This window comes from Hyla sarda, chromosome 4, assembly GCF_029499605.1.
Source record: "Hyla sarda isolate aHylSar1 chromosome 4, aHylSar1.hap1, whole genome shotgun sequence".
NCBI lineage: Eukaryota > Metazoa > Chordata > Amphibia > Anura > Hylidae > Hyla > Hyla sarda.
Window position 1 is genome coordinate 404090843 of NC_079192.1, and position 18987 is coordinate 404109829.

General features: G+C 41.6%; 1 protein-coding gene across 4 annotated transcripts in view; it reads right to left on the bottom strand.

The window, feature by feature from the left end:
• Positions 1–5954: 5954 nt before the first annotated feature.
• Positions 5955–18987, bottom strand: part of PHF21B (PHD finger protein 21B) — a 122554-nt gene continuing 109521 nt past the window's right edge. For 3 of the 4 annotated variants that reach the window (XM_056517435.1, XM_056517437.1, XM_056517438.1), the window contains exons 9-13: positions 17833–17855; positions 14664–14822; positions 13914–13986; positions 13259–13362; positions 5955–9267 (exon numbers count right to left, since the gene is read on the bottom strand). In XM_056517435.1, coding sequence (XP_056373410.1) covers positions 9043–9267; positions 13259–13362; positions 13914–13986; positions 14664–14822; positions 17833–17855 — 584 coding nt within the window. In that variant the 3' untranslated portion in view covers positions 5955–9042. The remainder of the gene's footprint in view (positions 9268–13258; positions 13363–13913; positions 13987–14663; positions 14823–17832; positions 17856–18987) is intronic. The other variant, XM_056517436.1, reaches the window with a different exon arrangement.

The following is an 18987-nucleotide window of genomic DNA, read 5'->3' on the forward strand; positions in this document are numbered from 1 at the left end:
TATTCTGGGATTAAACAAACACGAGACAAAATAAAGATTGTATGGGAAGTCCAAGTATAACCCCATCCTCCTCTACATGCACAGCGTTAGCTTCAGGGTGCGTTCACATGCTCTTTGTTTTTGCGGGTTTGCCGCAGCGTATTTGAAAGGGGCGGGCTCTTCTCGGCTGTCCATAGCAGATTGTCCGCGGCGGAATTTACGCTGCGGAAAATCCGCCGCAGTCCCTACTGACTTCAATGGGGCTTGCGGCGGATTTTCCGCAGCGTTAATTCCGCCGTGGACAATCTGCTATGGACAGCCGAGAAGAGCCCGCCCCTTTCAAATACGCTGCGGCAAACCCGCAAAAACAGAGAGCGTGTGAACGCACCCTAAAGGACCATTTGTGAACGCAAAAATATAGAAGCCCCACAAATCATTTAAAGGGGTACTCCGATGATTTTTTAAAAATTTTTTTGTTAAATCAACTGGTGCCATACTCTACAGTCTAATGCCTGATTTTAGGATTAAAGGGGTTGTGCGCTGCCCTGCCTTTCGGAGCTCTGCTCGCAGCGTCCGGAAGTTCATTACTCCGCTGCTGTACGCTCAACAGGAAGTTCTTTCCTTTTTTGAATTTCTTTTCAGTCTGACCACAGTGCTCTCTGCTGACACATCTGTCCATGTCAGGAACTGTCAAAAGCAGGAGCAAATCCCCAGCTCTGGACAGTTCCTGACATGGACAGAGGTGTCAGTAGAGAGCACTGTGGACAAGACAAAAAAGAAATTAAAAAAGAACTAAATTTCCTCGGTAGCATACAGCTGCTAAAAAGTACTGGAAGGGTAAGGATTTTTTTAATAGAAGTAAATTTGAGAGCACTGTGGTCAGACAGAAAAGAAGGGGAAAAAAATAGACTTGCACTACAACACTACCTAGTGTCGGTCCTGTGCATGAAAATGGGACAAATTGACGCACAACGGCAATAGAAGGATATTACACAGTATTACAACTTGGCATCATGGGCTCAAAGGGTGAACTGAAGAAAAAATAATAAAAGGGGTACTACCGTGCTGACAACTTATCCCCTATCTAAAGGATAGGGGATAAGTTGCCTGATCGCGCCGGGTCCCGCTGCTGGGAACCCCAGCGATCTCGAATGCAGCACCCCGCTCTCATCAGGCCCCGGAGCGAACATCCGCTCCGGGTCTCATGGCGGGGCTGGTGATCGTGACGTCACAGCTCCGCCCCCTGTGACGTCACGCTCCGCCCCCTCAATGTAAGTCTATAGCAGGGGCTCGCCCCCTGCCATATACTTACATTGAGGGGGCGGAGCCGTGATGCCACGATACTCCGGCCCCGTGATCGGCAGTTATCAGGCCCGGAGCGATGTTCGCTCCGGGGCCTGATGAGAGAGGGGTGCTGTGTGCGGGATAAGTTGTCAGCACGTTAGTACCCCTTTAGAGGGGTACTCCGCTGTTCAGCGTTTGGAACAAACTGTTGCCAACGCTGGAGCCGGGAGCTCGTGATGTCATAACCCCGCTCCTCATGCCCCCTCCCATAGAATTGCATTGAGGGGGCGTGAAATCACAAGGGGGCTATGACATCACAAGCTCCTGGCGCCGGTTCCAGCGTTCGGAACAGTTTGTGCCAAACGCTGAGCAGCGGAGTACCCCTTTAAGACCTCAGCCCACGAGCCCAGAGGTGTCCCCCAACATGGCAGATCTATCTAAACCCAATCATTTTAGGGTCCCATTTGTAGGACAAAGAACTGAACATCTAAAAAATTATCTAATATGCTATAAAAAAAAGCTATAAAAATTCTTACAGTAAAAAATAAAGTAACACGGCCTGCGTAGAATGAGAGTCACGTCCCGTGCCACGCATCACTCTTTCATCTGCCATCACACAGCACATGCCCTAGTCTTAAAATTATACGACAGACTGCCAGAAAAGCCTGGAAATTGAATGATAAACAGGGCAGAAAATTGGCCCTTTTGAAATTCAATTTTCAGAGCGAATCCCAATGAGCTGTTTTTTTTTTTTTTTTGAGGGGAAAAAAAGACTGTACTTTGAAAGCATCTGGGTATTAATTATTATTATTTTTCTTTTTTACTAAAACCTTCTCCCAAAGCAATGACAAAAAGTTATTTGGGGGGAGGGCGGGTAGGAGTCAAAACAATAAAAAAAACATCTACAAAAATTTTCCCCAGGTACGGGCCTAAAAGCTTTACTATTATTAATTTGAAGTATTTTGCTGCAACCAGAAGGTTAAACCTGAGACTGTTATAAAGAAGGTGACCCCTCCTGAGTACAGGGGAGGGGGGAGAAAAAATTGAAAATATTTGGAGAGATTAAAGCCCAGCGTAAGTCTACATCTTCTTGAATCCACATTAATTATGAAGGCCCCCCGCTGGGCCATGTAATTGGCTGCTGCCTGTTAGCCGAACGGCAATTTTTTTTTTTTTTTTTTTTTAGGTTAACATTACAAATGTGTTTTGATTTTAATGAAATAAAAAAAAAAAATATATAAAAAACCACTCCGGTTTTACAGAGATTATTTTAATGAATACGCGCGACGTCGGCGCGGCCAGACATCTACTCGCTCACAGCTGTCTTATTTTATTTTTTTAATTCTTTGGTCTCTGCTGTTCCAAGCAAAAACAAAGTGAGGAAAATGCTGCCGCAGCTTAGGTACGGGGGGTGGGGGGGTCGGGGGGCATCTCCGTCTCTCCCGAAATGCTACCCTTGCCAAAATAGAACTGAAACTCGCATGTGTGATCCGTTTGTAGTGCTGATCAAAGTGTGGTTAAATCCTATTGTCAGGAGCGGCCTTGTAACAACTTTTTATGTCGTTGATGGCGGGGAAATTCATTAGAATTCGTTTTTCTCCAGATCGAAGGTGCTCCGGTTACCCTAAAAAGTTTTGTGTTGACTCTTTAAAGAAGTACTCCTCCCATAGACATCTTATCCCCTATCCAAAGGATAGGGGATAAGATGTCTGATCGTGGGGGGTCCCGTGGCTGGGGACCCTTCGATCTCCCTGCTGCACCCGGCGTTCGTTTAGAGCGTCAGGTACAGTGCCGGAGGCTCGCGATGTCATGGCCACGCCCCCTCAATACAAGTCTATGGGAGGGGGCGCGACTACTATCACATCACGAACGGGACATGGGTGGGACATCACGAGCCTCCACCCCTCATCACCAGTACTCCGGCAAGGAGCAAAGTTGGGACACTACGAAGCTACTGCTACCAGCCCTCATCATCTCCAGCTTGGACTACTGCAACATTCTCCTCTTTTGGCTTCCATCAAACACTTTTGCTTTCCTCCAATCCATCCTTAAAGGGTACTCTTCCCCTAGACATCTTATCCCCTATCCAAAGGCGGGGGGTTCCCCAGCAGTGGAACCCCTGTGATCTCAGCTGCGGCAACTCAGACATCCGGTGCACAGAGCGAACTTCGCTCCATGTTGGATGACTGGCGATTCCAGGTGGAGGCTCGTGTTATCAAGACCACGCCCCGCTTGTGATGTCACGGCCATACCCCCTCAATGCAAGTCTATGGGAGGGGGCATGACAGCTCTCATGCCCCCTCCCATAGACTTGCATTGAGGGGCGTGGTCGTGACATCACGAGTCGGGCGTGGCATGACGTCATGAGCCTCCGGAGCTACAATCAAAGCTCTAAACGAATGCCGAGAGCAGCAGGAAGATCGGCGACCGCCGAGAGCAGCAGGCGGGACCCCTGCGATCAGACATCTTATCCCCTATCCTTTGCATGGGGTATAAGATGTCTAGAGGTGGAGTACCCCTTTAACTCTGCTGCCTTACTAATCTACTTCTCCCCTTGCTCCTTCTCAACCAATCCCTTCACTACCTGCCCATTGCCCAACAAATTCACGTTGAACTTTTCACCATGACAAGGTGTCCACAATTTGTCCTCTCCATACATCTCTGACCTGACCTTCCGAAATCTCCTCTCGCATATTCTCCTCTGCTGTCAAGACCTTCGCTTGTGCTCTCCCCTCATCCACATCTTACACAACCATCTCCAAGATTTCCCCCATACACCCACCATCAAGACCTTCCAAAGCAACCTGAAAACCCATCCCTTCCGAAAAACCTCCAATAATCCTGCAGCCCCTGTACTTCCCAGTGAATGGCTGCTTCTCTACCTGCGCACATATTACCAGCTGTCTCCCCACCTACTATTCCCCTCTCCTTGTAGAGTGTAAGCCCTCGCAGGCAGGGCTCTCTATCCCTCTATGACAGTCTGTCTGGTCCATTAAACTTGCGTTTGTGTTAAATGTATTTTATCCCCTTTATCATGTATACAGTGCCCTGGAAATAAGGGTTCTTAATAATAATAATAATAATAATAATAATAAACCCTGGGTAGGGTAGGTTACCAGCAGCAACAGTACAGTATACACCATGATAGACAAGCCAGGGGATGTAAGGCTATGTAGGACTAGAAATAGTAGTAGTAGTAGTAGTAGTAGTAGTAGTAGCAGCAGCAGCAGCAGTAGTGGTAGTAACAGTAGTTGTAGTAGTAGTAGTAGCAGCAGCAGCAGTGGTAGTAGTGGCAGCAGTAGTAGTAGTAGTAGTAGTAGTAGTAGTAGTAGCAGCAGCAGTAGTAGTAGAAGTAGCAGTAATAGCAGTAGTAGTAGTAGCAGCAGCAGCAGTAGTAGTAGCAGCGGCAGTAGTAGTAGTAGCAGCAGTAGTAGTAACAGCAGCAGTAGTAGTAGAATCAGTAGTAGTAGCAGCAGTAGTAGTAGTAGTAGCAGTAGGTGTAGTAGTAGTAGCAGCAGCAGCAGCATTAGTAGTAGTATTAGTGGTAGCAGCAACAGTTGTAGTAATAGCAGCAGCAGTAAAAGTAGCGGCTGCAGCAGCAGTAGCAGCAGCAGTATTAGTAATAGAAGCAGCAGTAGTAGCAGCGGCAGTAGTAATAGTAGTAGCAGCAGCAGTAGTAGTAGTAGCAGCAGCAGTATTAGTAATAGAAGCAGCAGTAGTAGTAGTAGTAGCAGCAGCAGTATTAGTAATAGAAGCAGCAGTAGTAGTAGTAATAGTAGTAGCAGCAGCAGCAGTAGTAGTAGCAGCAGCAGTATTAGTAATAGAAGCAGCAGTAGTAGTAGTAGCAGCAGTAGTAATAGTAGTAGCAGCAGCAGTAGTAGTAGTAGCAGCAGCAGCAGCAGTAGTAATAGTAGCAGCAGCAGCAGTATTAGTAATAGAAGCAGCAGTAGTAGTAGTAATAGTAGTAGCAGCAGCAGTAGTAGTAGTAGCAGCAGCAGTATTAGTAATAGAAGCAGCAGTAGTAGTAGCAGCAGCAGTAGTAATAGTAGTAGCAGCAGCAGTAGTAGTAGTAGCAGCAGCAGCAGCAGTAGTAATAGTAGCAGCAGCAGCAGTAGTATTAGTAGTAGCAGTAGTAGTAGTAGTAGCAGCAGCAGTAGTAGTAAGAGCAATAGTAGCAGTACAGTATGAAACATGATAGACAAGGCAGGAGATGTGAGGGTTTAGGGGTGGTAGTAGTAGTAGTAGTACAGTATGAAGCATGATTGACAGGACAGGATATGTCTGATTTGTAGGCATAGTAAGAGTAGTATTAGCACAGTATGGAACATGATGGAGAAGGCAGGAGATGTACGTCTTTTTAGGGATAGTAGTAGCAGCCACCATTGGATGTGCAGAATTGCTGAATATTTGGTCAATTCAAAACAAATTTAACAGGTAATGAATTAAATTAATAAGTTAAAAACTAGCTTAGTGTTTCCCAGCCAAGGTTCCATATATAAAGCTCAGCTTTCCTTCTTGGAGAGACAAGCCACTACCAAAGTGGCAGCATCTGGCAGCGGCTTACCCCTCCTCTCACCAAACATTCATGTGTTATGGAGAGCTTGAAAAAGACAACGGTCAACCAAGCAGACATTTGGACGCCAGTTATTGCAATACCAGCATTACATGAAATTATTTATACACAAACACCATTAAATTGTCAATCAAATTTTAATGCATCATAGAGAAGTAAAACTACATTGGAATATTCAGGACGAACACTTTTTTTTTTATTATTATTTTCTATGCACACTAAATGGACTGTCCCTTTAAATTAAAACAAAATAAATAATACTACTTTTAACAGTCCAATACATTTCTTCATACATCCGCTCACATTTTTTTATTTTTATCTATCTGCACATTGTAAATTTTATTCAAGAATAAAATAACTCGAAAACCCTTTTAACCTAAAAAACTACATTGCAAGCTGTATCTGAATGCGTAAATTGGCATAAAACAACCAATGTATAACAACTGTGTTTTATTTTTATTTTTTTAAGTCAAGTTTGTTTTTTTTTGTTCATCAGTAAAAGAATATAAAATCTTGGTCAACCCATGGTTAGGTGTATTAAAATAGATCTGTATAGTACTGCACAGTATCTCCCGGAGTTGTGAGAATGGTGGTAGGGACTATTATCGACCATCAACCCCTTTATTTGTAAGACATTCACAACTGATATGCAGATGTACAGCGGAGCTGCCTTGTAGTATGTATTTTTTTTATTTTATTTTATTTTTTATTTTTTTGATAATGCAAATATTCTCTCAATATGAGATTCGTGTGATATGTTATAAGCAGCCTATCATTTTTGAAGCATGTATCTCAAAGTCCGGTATAAAAAAAAAATTAAAAAAAATTCAAACAAAATATACAGTAAATATATTTATATATATATATATATATATAATGTGGGAATGAGCAAGGAACCCGAGTACAAATGTACATAGCACATGAAGGTTACTTTAAAAAAAAATATATATAAAAAATAAATAAAATAAAAATAAACAAACTTTAACACTGATAAGTAACAGCCAACTTTTTTTTTTTGTATTTTTGTGTGATAGCTTGGACATATAAAATAAAAATAAATAGTAAAAATTGTAGTAAAATACAATTTTTTTCTTCGATTTTTATTTTTTTTAAAGGTGCTCATGAATTTTTGAGAATTATACTGTATACTAGTCTGTTTCCATAAAGTGAACCTCACATATAGATTTGCACAATTTTACATTTTTAGATCCAAAAAGAGTCCGTAGAATTGCAAGGCTATGTTCACACTGCCAAAATTTCGAATTCCGCTCGGAAATTCCAATGCAGCAGAGTCCCATGGTTTTCAATAGGATTCTGAGATTTCCATAGATGGCAATGCATTTCTGAGCAGATTGTGCAGAAAGAATTGACAAAATCGGAAATTTTGGAAATTCAGATTTTGGCCTTTGCAGAAAGAAATGACAAGTCAATTCTTTCTGCAGAATTTCGGAAATTCTGATTTTGGCCTCCGAAGAAAGAATTGAATGCATTGCCGTCTATGGAGATGCTGCATTTCCCAGCGGTCCTAGCATCGGCATGTTCTGCCGATTGCACGGTGTCTGCTGAATGTCCTCCCAGACATTTCGTCGTATGAACATAGCCTTAGGCCTATTAAAGGGATTGTCCAGAATTAGGAAGAACATGGCTGCTTTCTTCCAGAAACAATGCCACGCCTTCCCAAGGGTTGTGTCTGGTATTGCAGCTTGGCAAAAGTGAAGCTGAGACCAAACTCAATCGGTGAACACAGTTTTGGAACAAAGCGGCCATGTTTTTCTAATACTGAAAAATTCCCTATGGTTGAGCTACCACTGTCGTTTCAGGAAGACTAGCTCAGGAAATATATAAAGGAATTCTTCATTGTATTATTATTTTTTTAGAAGTTGAGTTTTTCAAAAATAATGTGTGTCCCCCATCCTCATATCCCCAATCTATATACTTATAAAAAAAATTATACAAAAAAAATCATAATTTAAAAACAACATGATATCTCAGATATGAGAAACTCCACTTGAGGCAGTTTTTTTTTTTCTTCCTGTACCATATAGCAGATAATTCTGCAAGCATAAAACAAAAACGCATATTGTTCCTTTCACATTACATATTTTACAATAAAAATGCAGTACAAAAAGGTAAAGTTTTTTGGCATATAGTCTGTACTGGCAAAATAAAATAAAAAAAATATTTGTAAAAAAAAATGTAATTTTGTTGTTGTTCTTGTACCAAAGTGTAAATCAACCAACTAAAGTTTCCCACTTTGTCATCTTTGTACCTTTCAAGGAAAAAAAAAAAAAAAAAAAAAAAAAATTAAGTCAATGAGAAAATACATCGATAGCAAAATAAGTACAAAGGACCTGCAAAAAGTGAAGGAGCGGTACTTTGTTAAATAGTTCGGCGCGCGTATACACAAGCATTAGCATGAAAATACTTCAATGTCCCACTAGAAATGCAAAGTTTATACAAGTTTTTTTCTTTTTTCTTTAAATATAGCTGCAGACCTCAACTGTATTAATACTAAGAGAAAAAAAAAAGAATAAGAAAAAAATATATAAAAATAAATAAATAAAAAGAAAAATGTAAAAAAATTCAGCATTTGTTTTGAAGGCTCTGAGAATTTACCAACATAACCCTTTTCAATAGCCCCATCGAAAAAATAAACCTGAATACATGTGGCAGATTCGGATGGAAAAGGGTTGCAAACAGTCCAAAAAAACTGAATCTAAAAAACTTCCATAACATTTTTTCTTCTTTACGTCTCCCGATATAGAGTTATGAAACTCTTTCAAACCAACTCTACGATATCTTGATCCTCTTGACGACTAAAAACAAGGAGGCGTCCACTTGTCTTGTGGTACTTGCTTAATTGGCCCTTTCTCATAGTCAGTTATTTTCATTTACATTTTTTAAAATTTACTCTTTAAACCCAAATTTTGTTTCTTCATTTATTGATATTTTTAAGGCCAAAGTAAAAATGAAGTGAAAAAAACCCCACAACCTCATAAGCACTGATGGTGTCAGCAAGTGACGCAGTACACGTTCCTTTTATCGCTATTGCCGCCATGTTTGTGAGCTTTACGTCGTCGATGCTGCGCTTGTACTTGTGTAGATTAGAATTTTTTTTTTCAAAAAACCCAAACATAAAAACAGACTGTTCTTTCCTTCTCCATCTTGGCGAAATTTGCTTAAAGTTATTGTTCCATCTGCCCGTGTCAATTGTTACTCTGAGACTGCTGCAGGCCTTTGTGAATAGTAGGGGTGGCAGATGAAGGCTTGATCCAAGGGACCGTCAGCAACGAAGCGGTGGCAGTTGTCGTCATGGTAACCTGAAGCATCTGTTCGCCCTGAATCAGTCTAATGAGAGTTTTGAGACGTTCCAAAGATGACTGAGTTCCTCTCTGCTGGGCCAGCAAGCTATTCTTTACCTCTATGCATTTCTGTCACGTAGGAAAAAGAATAAAATATGATGGTTATACTGAAAACCACATGAATGGATAAAACACAACTAGGGACGGTTATCGTAAAATCCCCCATCGGTCTAATTCTTTTAGTAAGTCAAATCCTACAATAGGCCAGATCTACTGCTCCCCACAAGATTTTCTCCAGAGACGTTTTTCAAATTCTTGGAAATTATTGAATAATCTACATTAAATAAATTGTCCAAAATGTAAAAAACACAGCAGATTTCTTTCAAAAACAGCGCCTCACCTCTCCAAAAGGTGAAATGTGGTATTGCATTTGATTGCAAATCTAGGAATTTATCGCCTAGAGTAATTTTTTTTTCTTTTACTGATTAAAGGGGTACTACTGTGCTGACAACTTATCCCCTATCTAAAGGATAGGGGATAAGTTGCCTGATCGTGCGGGGTCCCGCTGCTGGGACCCCCGCGGTCTCTCACACAGCACCCCGCTCTCATCAGGCCCCGGAGCGAACATCGTTCCGCGTCTGATGACTGCCGATTACGGGGCCGGAGTATTGTGACGTCACAGCTCCACCCCCATGTGATGTCACGCTCCGCTCCTCAATGTAAGTCTATGGCAGGAGGCGAGACAGCTGTCTCGCCCCTGCCATAGACTTGCATTGAGAGGCGGAGCGTGACGTCACACGAGGGCAGAGCTGTGACGTCACGATCACCAGCCCAGTTCACTCCGGGGCCTGATGAGAGCGGGGTGCTGCATGCGGGATCGCAGGGGTCCCCAGCGGCGGACCCCGCGCGACCAAGCAACTTTTCCCCTATCCTTTAGATAGGGGATAAGTTGTCAGCACGGTAGTACCCCTTTAAAGCCAGATGCCAAAACACACTTTTTTTCTAATCTGTTCCTTTTTTTTCAGTTTTAATTTTTTCCTACTTATTATGGTGGCTTCAGCATTATTTAGAGAGAACCTTTACACCATTGACATTCTCTGTGACCTTTTCAGAGGCCACTTTACAGGGAGGGGGAGAGGGAGCTGTGAGCAACAGCTATTGTGAGTACCTCTATTATCTCTACATTGGTGTCACCTTTCACTGTACTCTTGTCTGTGGTGATAAGGAGGGAAATTATCTGTACAGTACAGAAAGTTTCAACTTAGTTTTATGTCTAGTGGCAAAAATGGAAACTGCATGATTTCAGGATTTTTTTTAATAATATATATAGTAGAATGGAAAATAAATAAAAAAAAAATATTAAACAACAAATTTTATGTACATTTTACAATTTTAAAATGTTTAAATCAAGAATTTTTTAATTTCTTTTTTTTATTGTTTAAAAATAATTTTCCATTTACTATCTGTTTTTTGAAGTAATCCTAAAATTTTACAGTTTCCAGTGTGTCCACTAATGGTCATAATACATTGACTCTACTTGTTCTGTAGAGAAAATGTTTCAGTAGTTTTCTCCTTATCGTCACAGAATTACAGTAAAATAGATAAGACAGGATTAGGCCATCACCATAGGTGATGGACACAGCTCCCATCCTTTCCTTACTTACTCAACAACCTCTTACAAAACTTTTCAATATAGTTCTCTCAGCTGGAAAGGATGCTGCTAACAGAAAAGAAGCAGAAGCTTAGGCAATATGGCTGCCCCCGTGATAATGTACAGAAAATCAGATAACAAAAAGAACTACAATTAGAAAAAAAATAAAAAAATAATTAAAAAGATTAAAAAATAACATATTTCAGTATTGGGTTCTACTCAGTAAAAAATAAAAATCTAGGTGACACATTTCCTTTAAATAGGGCGCAGCCAGAATACCAGATAGATGGAGCTGTTTCTGAAAGAAGACAGTCATGTTGTTCGAATCGTCAGGTCTAAAGAGGTTATCTGGGGGGCATACCCTGATTATGTAACAGTATATAACTTAGTAACATTCATTTAAAGGGGTATGCCAGGAAAAAACTTTATATATATATATATATATATATATATATATATATATATATATATATATATCAACCGGCTCCAGAAAGTTAAACAGATTTGTAAATTACTTCTATTAAACATTTTTTAATCATTTCAATAATTATCAGCTGCTGAAAAAAAAAGAAAAAAAAAAAAAATAATAATAATAATAATAATAAGTTTTTCACCGGAGTACCCCTTTAAACTATATAAGTTGTCCCAGTACTGTAGGCAAGTGCCAGGTCCTGGTTTATTTTGGCTGTGAATAATTAATGGATTTGGTAACCTCTCTACTAACATAGAAATCCTTTCAGGGGTTATCCAGGGATATAAAAACAGAGTTGATCTCTGTAAAAACTGTGCCACTCTTTTTGTCAGGTTGTGTGTGACATTGCAGCTCTGTTCCATTAAAGTGAATAAAGCCAAGTTGTAATACCACACACAACCAGGACAGGGGTGGCGCTAATTTTGAAAAGAAATTAACTCTGTTTTTCTTATCCTAAAAACCTCTATTAAAGAGGACCTGTGGAGATCATTAAATAGCTTAGGGTGTCTTGGTCACACAGTTTTTACTTGATACATCTTTCAGTTCCCAAGTTATAAGGGTTTATATCTTTCAGGGAATCAGTGAGATGGGTGTGAACTTATTTTTAATAAAGGAAGGGGCGGGATTATACAGTCAGGGGGTGTGAATTTTACATTGAGGGGCAAGGGTGCCTTATTCACACCCCCTGACTGTATAATCCCGCCTATCACCTAATAGTCCCTCCTATTATTAAAAAATTATGTTCACGCCCATCTGACTGATTCCCTGAATTGTCAAACAAACTATAAGGGTCTATTCACATGCCAGAGTTTCCACTGGCAGAATTCCGCTTGTGGAATTTCGCCTCAAATTAAAGCTCATAGACTTCTATGGGATCCCGTACTCCCATTCACACTTCTGAATTCCGCCAACAGAATTCCATCAACGGAAATTCTTCCGTGTCAATAGACCCTAAATCTGTACATCTCAGGAACTGGAGGGTGTATCAAGAAACAGTAAAAAGGTGTGAGATCAGGGCACCCTAGGCTATTTAATGATGATGCAATCTAATTTTGGGGGGTTGGCCACAGGTCCTCTTTTTTAGGTTTTCTAAATTAGTATAGAGGGTACCGTATATAAGCGAGTATAAGCTGACCCAAATATAAGCCGAGGCCCCTAATTTCACCCCATAAACCCAGGAAAAGTTATTGACTCGACTACAACTTCATCATCACTGCCTGTCAATCCCAGTCATCAGCTGTCCGGGCACGCTGGGAGTTGTAGTTTTGAAACCTCTGGAGGTCCGCAAGTTGAAGACCACTGCGGCCTTCGTCATCATCCAGACCCCCCTTTTGTTTTGTACTCCCCTAGTCGGAAAGTTAGGGTGAGCTGGTCCGGGCCATCTATGCTGCAGGGACCGTCCGGTGCGGAGGGTTAGTCATTGCAGGCTGTCCATTTTCACCGGGGGGCCCTCTTCTCCGCGCTTCGGGCCCGGCCCTGGACTAGTGATGTTGCCTTGATGACGGCGCACAGGGTCGTTCATGCGCAACGTCCCTGTGCATCGTCGTCAAGGCAACGTCACTAGTCCGGGCCCGAAGCGCGGAGAAGAGGCCCCCCCCCCCCCCACGGTGAAAATGGACAGCCCGCAACGACTAACCCTCCCCACCGGAAGGTCCCTGCAGCATAGATGGCCCAGACCAGCTCACCCTTCCTTCCCACCGAGGGGATGGCTGTCCGGGCATGCTGGGAGTTGTAGTTTTGCAACATCTGGAGGTCTGCAGGTTGAAGACCACTGAGAAGGGATTGACAGTCGAGGCCGAGGGGGGCGTTTTCAGCACAAAAAATCGTGCTGAAAAACTTGGCTTATACTCGAGTATATACGGTACATTATTTATACACAGCCAAAATTAACCAGGACTTGGCACATCCCTACATTGCTGGGACAACATATAGATTTCATGTAATTGACTAAAACTTGGCGTTATTTTAATGTGCAGATGAGGACAATGACTGCTGACCTTTAAAGCGTTGTTCAGGAGTCTTTCTTGATCTTCGAGTTGTCTTTGTTCATTTTTTAATTCATTGCCTTTTTTCATTAATTTTCTTTTTTCCTCTTCTTTTACTGTAAAGTATGAAACAAGAGTAAGTTGAACATCAAATCTATATATATTGGGGTAATGGGTTGGTGAGGTGACTATATGAGCAGCATTTGTTCCCCACACCCCTCCTCGATCACAGGTTGTAATGTTTTGTTATTCGATTTGATTTGATTTTTTTTCCTTTGCAGGATGAAGTGGAATGTTAGTGTAGCATGTGGTGCGATGTATAGCTTAGGGAACCTATGCTGTATATTATGCAATCATGCTTTGTATGATTGTAATTAATTGTATGTGACTTTATTGTAGTAATGACTGAATGATCACTAGTGACCATACTAGAAATTTTACCATACTATTCGTTTCCCACTTACAGCTTTCCAGCTGTTGTTAAACTACGACTCCCAGCATGCCTGGAGGCTGAAAGGACATGCTAGGAGTTGCAGTTTTGCAAAAGCTGGGGAGCCACAGTTTGGAGACTGCTGCCATACATACATCTATTGTTGGTGTTTGCGCATGCTGTGTGTTACCGCGTTAGCCCAATTTTTGTATTTGGTCATAACAGAAAGGTTCCCACCGGATTTATGTGTCACGTAAGACTGAACGATGGCGAGGGCCCCACTCCATGGCACTGTTTCCTTCTTTAATACCTATAGGTTAAAAAAATAATAATAATAATAAATTATAGGGCTCTGGATATGTGACTTAATTTCCGTATTAAAAAGTTGTCATTAAAAAAACAAATAAAAATCTAAAATACTGAGAATCCAGATGCCAATGTTAGGACGGCATGAAGGTGGCTTAGAATATGTTGGTGCAGTAGGTTAGTTACACATCTGCACAGGTCCAATGGGCTACAAAATGACAAGCTCTGATTTTATGGCAGGATGGAAGAAAAAGACAGCTGATATTCCAATGGAACTAAAACTGGTTGGAAAAATAGTACTTTTGCTGATGTTGACCCTCTGGTTCCTTATCTCCTACATCCCCTTACGTTGCTTTCTTTTTTCTTTGGGTAGCAAAATGGTTTTCAAGCCTTGTTGGAAAGCTTGAGTGGTAGGGTATACCACTGGGTTTAATCAAATAAAGGTAGGTACTCATGTTCAACATTTCTGTGGTCTCTTGTCTCTAGAAGATCAGTCAATTCGGAGAGAGCTTACAATAAATTGCATTATAGAGCTATTTTTATAGGATAGTTGTAGGCCATTCTGTTTAAAACAGTTGCTGAAAAACAATGAGACTTGAGATCTTCTCGCCAGGACAAAAAGAAAAAGTTGTCCACCTTAGACTACAGATTTCGTGGCCACCTACTTTAAATTCTCCTTACCTTCTGTTGGCACTTTGGACACATCCAGACTCCTTTGGGCACTATTTTCACTGGTGAATCTAAGCAGTCTAAATGGTAAGCTCTTGGGCATGTTCCACACGGCTGTAAATTGTGGCCACGTTTGCAGGCCGAGCAGTGTTCGTCGTGAGTGATCTCGTTCTAAAGGAAGACAACAAAATCATTTTATTATTGACTTACAAATGAATAAAATTAGCAAAAAAATCCAGTTGGCTTCCATAAGGCAACTAAAGATAAAGACTGGTTGTCTCATTCAATGACCTTCTCAATTCACCAGGTATCCATGTTGGGAACGAAGTTACATGGCCGCTTTATCTTGGGGAAACAATGGTAATATCAATGAAACTCATGTGTGTGTGTGGACCAGAGGGGCAACCAATATCTACCCATTCAAGACACTTCCATCTACAGATACAACAATTGTAACAACAAATAAGAAACAGAATAGCTCGGGTCCACTCAACTTTCTACAGGCCCACCCAACACCAAGAATGAAGACAATCTTGACTTTTGTCATTGACTTTCTACTTTGAGGATTTCCCCAAGATAAGTTGGCCAATGTTGTCATGATGACCATAGGCTGATGCTACATGACGTGGTAAATTAACCCAAAAATGACAAATCATAACATCATACCATGTTGAATTTATGATAATGAGATTTTTTTTATAAATTTTTTGCTGTGGACGTGCAATGCAAAACATTAGTTGTTGAGTTAATGCCAGATTATATTACACACAAAAAAACAACCAAAAATAAACTGATAATACACTGCTCAAAAAAATAAACTGATTGAGAATCAATTTCATGTGCTGTTGGGCAAATGGAACAGACAACAGGTGGAAATTATAGGCAATTAGTAAGACACCCCCAATAAAGGAGTGGTTCTGCAGGTGGTGACCACAGACCACTTCCCAGTTCCTATGCTTCCTGGCTGATGTTTTGGTCACTTTTGAATGCTGGCGGTGCTTTCACTCTAGTGGTAGCATGAGACGGAGTCTACAACCCACACAAGTGGCTCAGGTAGTGCAGCTCATCCAGGATGGCACATCAATGCGAGCTGGGGCAAGAAGGTTTGCTGTGTCTGACAGCGTAGTGTCCAGAGCATGGAGGCACTACCAAGAGATAGGCCAGTATATCAGGAGATGTGGAGAAGGCCGTAGGAGGACAACAACCCAGCAGCAGGACCGCTACCTCCACCTTTGTGCAAGGAGGAGCACTGCCAGAGCCCTACAAAATGACCTCCAGCAGGCCACAAATGTGCATGTGTCCACTCAAATAGTCAGAAACAGACTCCATGAGGGTGGTATGAGGGCCCAACATCCACAGTTGGGGTTTGTGCTTACAGCCCAACACCATGCAGGATGTTTGGCATTTTCCAGAGACCACCAAGATTGGCAAATTTGCCACTGGCACCCTGTGCTCTTCACAGATGAAAGCAGGTTCACATTCAGCACAAGTGACAGACGTGACAGAGTCTGGAGACGCTGCGGAGAATGTTCTGCTGCCTGCATCCTCCAGCATGACCAGTTTGGCGGTGGGTCAGTAATGGTGTGGGGAGGCATTTCTTTGGGGGGCCGCACAGCCCTCCATTTGCTTGCCAGAGGTAGCCTGACTGCCATTAGGTACCGAGATGAGAACCTCAGACCCCTTGTGAGACCATATGGCCCTGGGTTCCTCCTAATGCAAGACAATGCTAGACCTCATGTGGCTGGAGTGTGTCGGCAGTTCCTGCCACATTGCACCACAGACTGTCCTGGAGTTGGCAGATGCTTTAGTCCAGATCTGGGAGGACATCCCTCAGGAGACCGCCACCTCATCAGGAGCATGCCCAGGCATTGTAGGGAGGTCATATGGGCACGTGGAGGCCACACACACTACTGAGCCTCATTGTGATTTGTTTTAAGGACATTACATAAAGTTGGATCAGCCTGTAGTGTGGTTTTCCACTTTGATTTTGAGTGTGACTCCATATCCAGACCTCCATGGGTTGATAAATTTGATTTCCATGGATAATTTTTGTGTGATTTTGTTGTTAGCGCATTCAACTATGTAAAGACGAAAGTATTTCATACAATTAGTTCATTCATTCAGATCTAGGATGTGTTATCTTAGTGTTCCCTTTATTTTTTTGAGCAGTGTATGAGGACAAATAAAACAACATAGAAACGCCCATACGAATCAATGACCCCGTGAAATGACTTTTTTCCTATGTTTCATGCCAAAGAAATTCTATCTGGATCTCCGTCTTGAAAGATTGTTGAGCTTATACCAGATTATATATCTAAAAATAAAAAATAAAAGTATAAAAAAAACAACTGACAATATAAGGAAAAAAACATAGATACAAATCTAAATCCATGACCCAGTGAAATTCCTTTTTCTACAACATAAAAATTCCATCTGGATCTCTTGAAAGATTGTCTCAGGAACTCTTTTATTATTTGCGAAAATGTAGTGCTGTGACCCTTCTATAACCTATGATTCCACCACACTTTGCCACTCAATAGGTCATGAGTTGACAGGATACTTGGGTGATAGTCAGGCTGATCGCAGGGCCCAAGATGGTGCCCTTAGTTTAAGTTTCCACTTGGGTTTTTCTTGCAGTTTTTGAGCCAAAGTCAGAAGTGGATCCATAAGGGAGGAAAAGTATAAGTCATTCCTTTATATGTCCTGTTCCTTTTGAATACACTTCTGGCTTTTGCTCAAAAACTGCAGTGGTAGTATTCCAAAAACTGACCGAAAAAAAAAAAAAACAAGTGGAAACTTAGCCTTAGTAAGGAGGCGTCAGTACTACATTTTCATCCTTGCAAGGACCTTTGGTTTTGAAGACGTTTGGACTTCACTTTTGCATCCTAGCATGCATTTTTGTGACAAGTTCATGCTTTTTGGCTTTTTTGCACATTGGGTAAAGGAAATAATACCTATAGGAGGTTAGGGGACTTTTCGGGGCATGATCTGTAACTAGGGGTGATCAGGTGTATCACCCAGATATGACTAACTCTGTTCTTGATAGATTCTCCTTCACTTCCCAACTTGGACCATCACAGCACTATGGGTTTTCTTTTCTCCATTTTGTTACATGCCTAAACTCTAAGACTTTTGTATAATGTATCAATGGGATGGTGAAAGAAGCACCGTACCGACATACCTTCCAATAGGAATCCGAATTTGCTAGCACATAAAGAAGGGCAAAAATAGGTTAGTGGTTAAAATTAATGCTTTACATGCTGTAGATCGGGGGGGGGGGGGGGGTTACATACAAGAATATCTGATAAGCATTGGTTAGGATGGGATTAGTCCTTGCCTTATTGATAATGGATGATCAACCATACAAAAAAGGTGGTGGTAATGATAGGGGTGGTCAATGGTTAAGGCACGACAAGGTGTGGAAATACACAATTGTTTATGAAGGAGTGTAGGTGTTGCCCACAGATTTCATGAACCATTTGGATCATCCTAAAACCTGACCAAGAAATAGAGTTCAACTGGTTGCTATTAGATGCAATTGGTTTCTATGGATATAACTTCAATGGTATTGGTCAAACTTGAATGGAACTGATTGATAGTGGCATAACTTAAAACTAGTTGCTATGGGCACAGCTTGGAAGTTTTTGGTTAATATGGGCACACAAATGTAACGTCACTGGTTGCTAGGGCCACAACTTGAATTTAGCTGGTTGTTATAGGCAACACCTACACTTTTTTTTAAAGTGCTTAATTCTAGCTATTATATGGTAGCTACTTGTACCATGTGATGCTCAGCGCAAGACAACCTGCATACTTCAGACATCTAAGCCCCACCCCTGCACATCCCAAGACCTCATACTTTTTGGGCTGAATTTGCATAAACCATGCCAGTTTTTTGGCCCGGTTCCCAGCTGTCCAGACCAAATTGAGGCAGTTGGCAAATATTGATATATGTCATTATGGTCTTTTCAGGAACTGTTGGGGCCCATTCACACTATGGAAATTCTGCTCAGAATTATTGTTTTCCATGGGATTCCGCTGTGTACACTTTGGAAGTTTGTTTGTAGAACTGACCTATTATCAGCAAAATTGGGCGACTATTAGTCACTGCAGGTGGGGTTTCATCCAAAGATAATATCCGTATCGTAGAACTATAACCTTAAAGGGGTTCTCCACCCCTAGACATCTTATTCCCTATCCAAAGAATAGGGGATAAGATGACTGATCGTGGGGGTCCCACTGTGCCGGATGACTGGCGATGCGTGACGTCACGGCCCTGCCCCCTCAATGCAAGTCTACGGGAGGGGGCGTGATGGCCATCACGCCCCTCCCACAG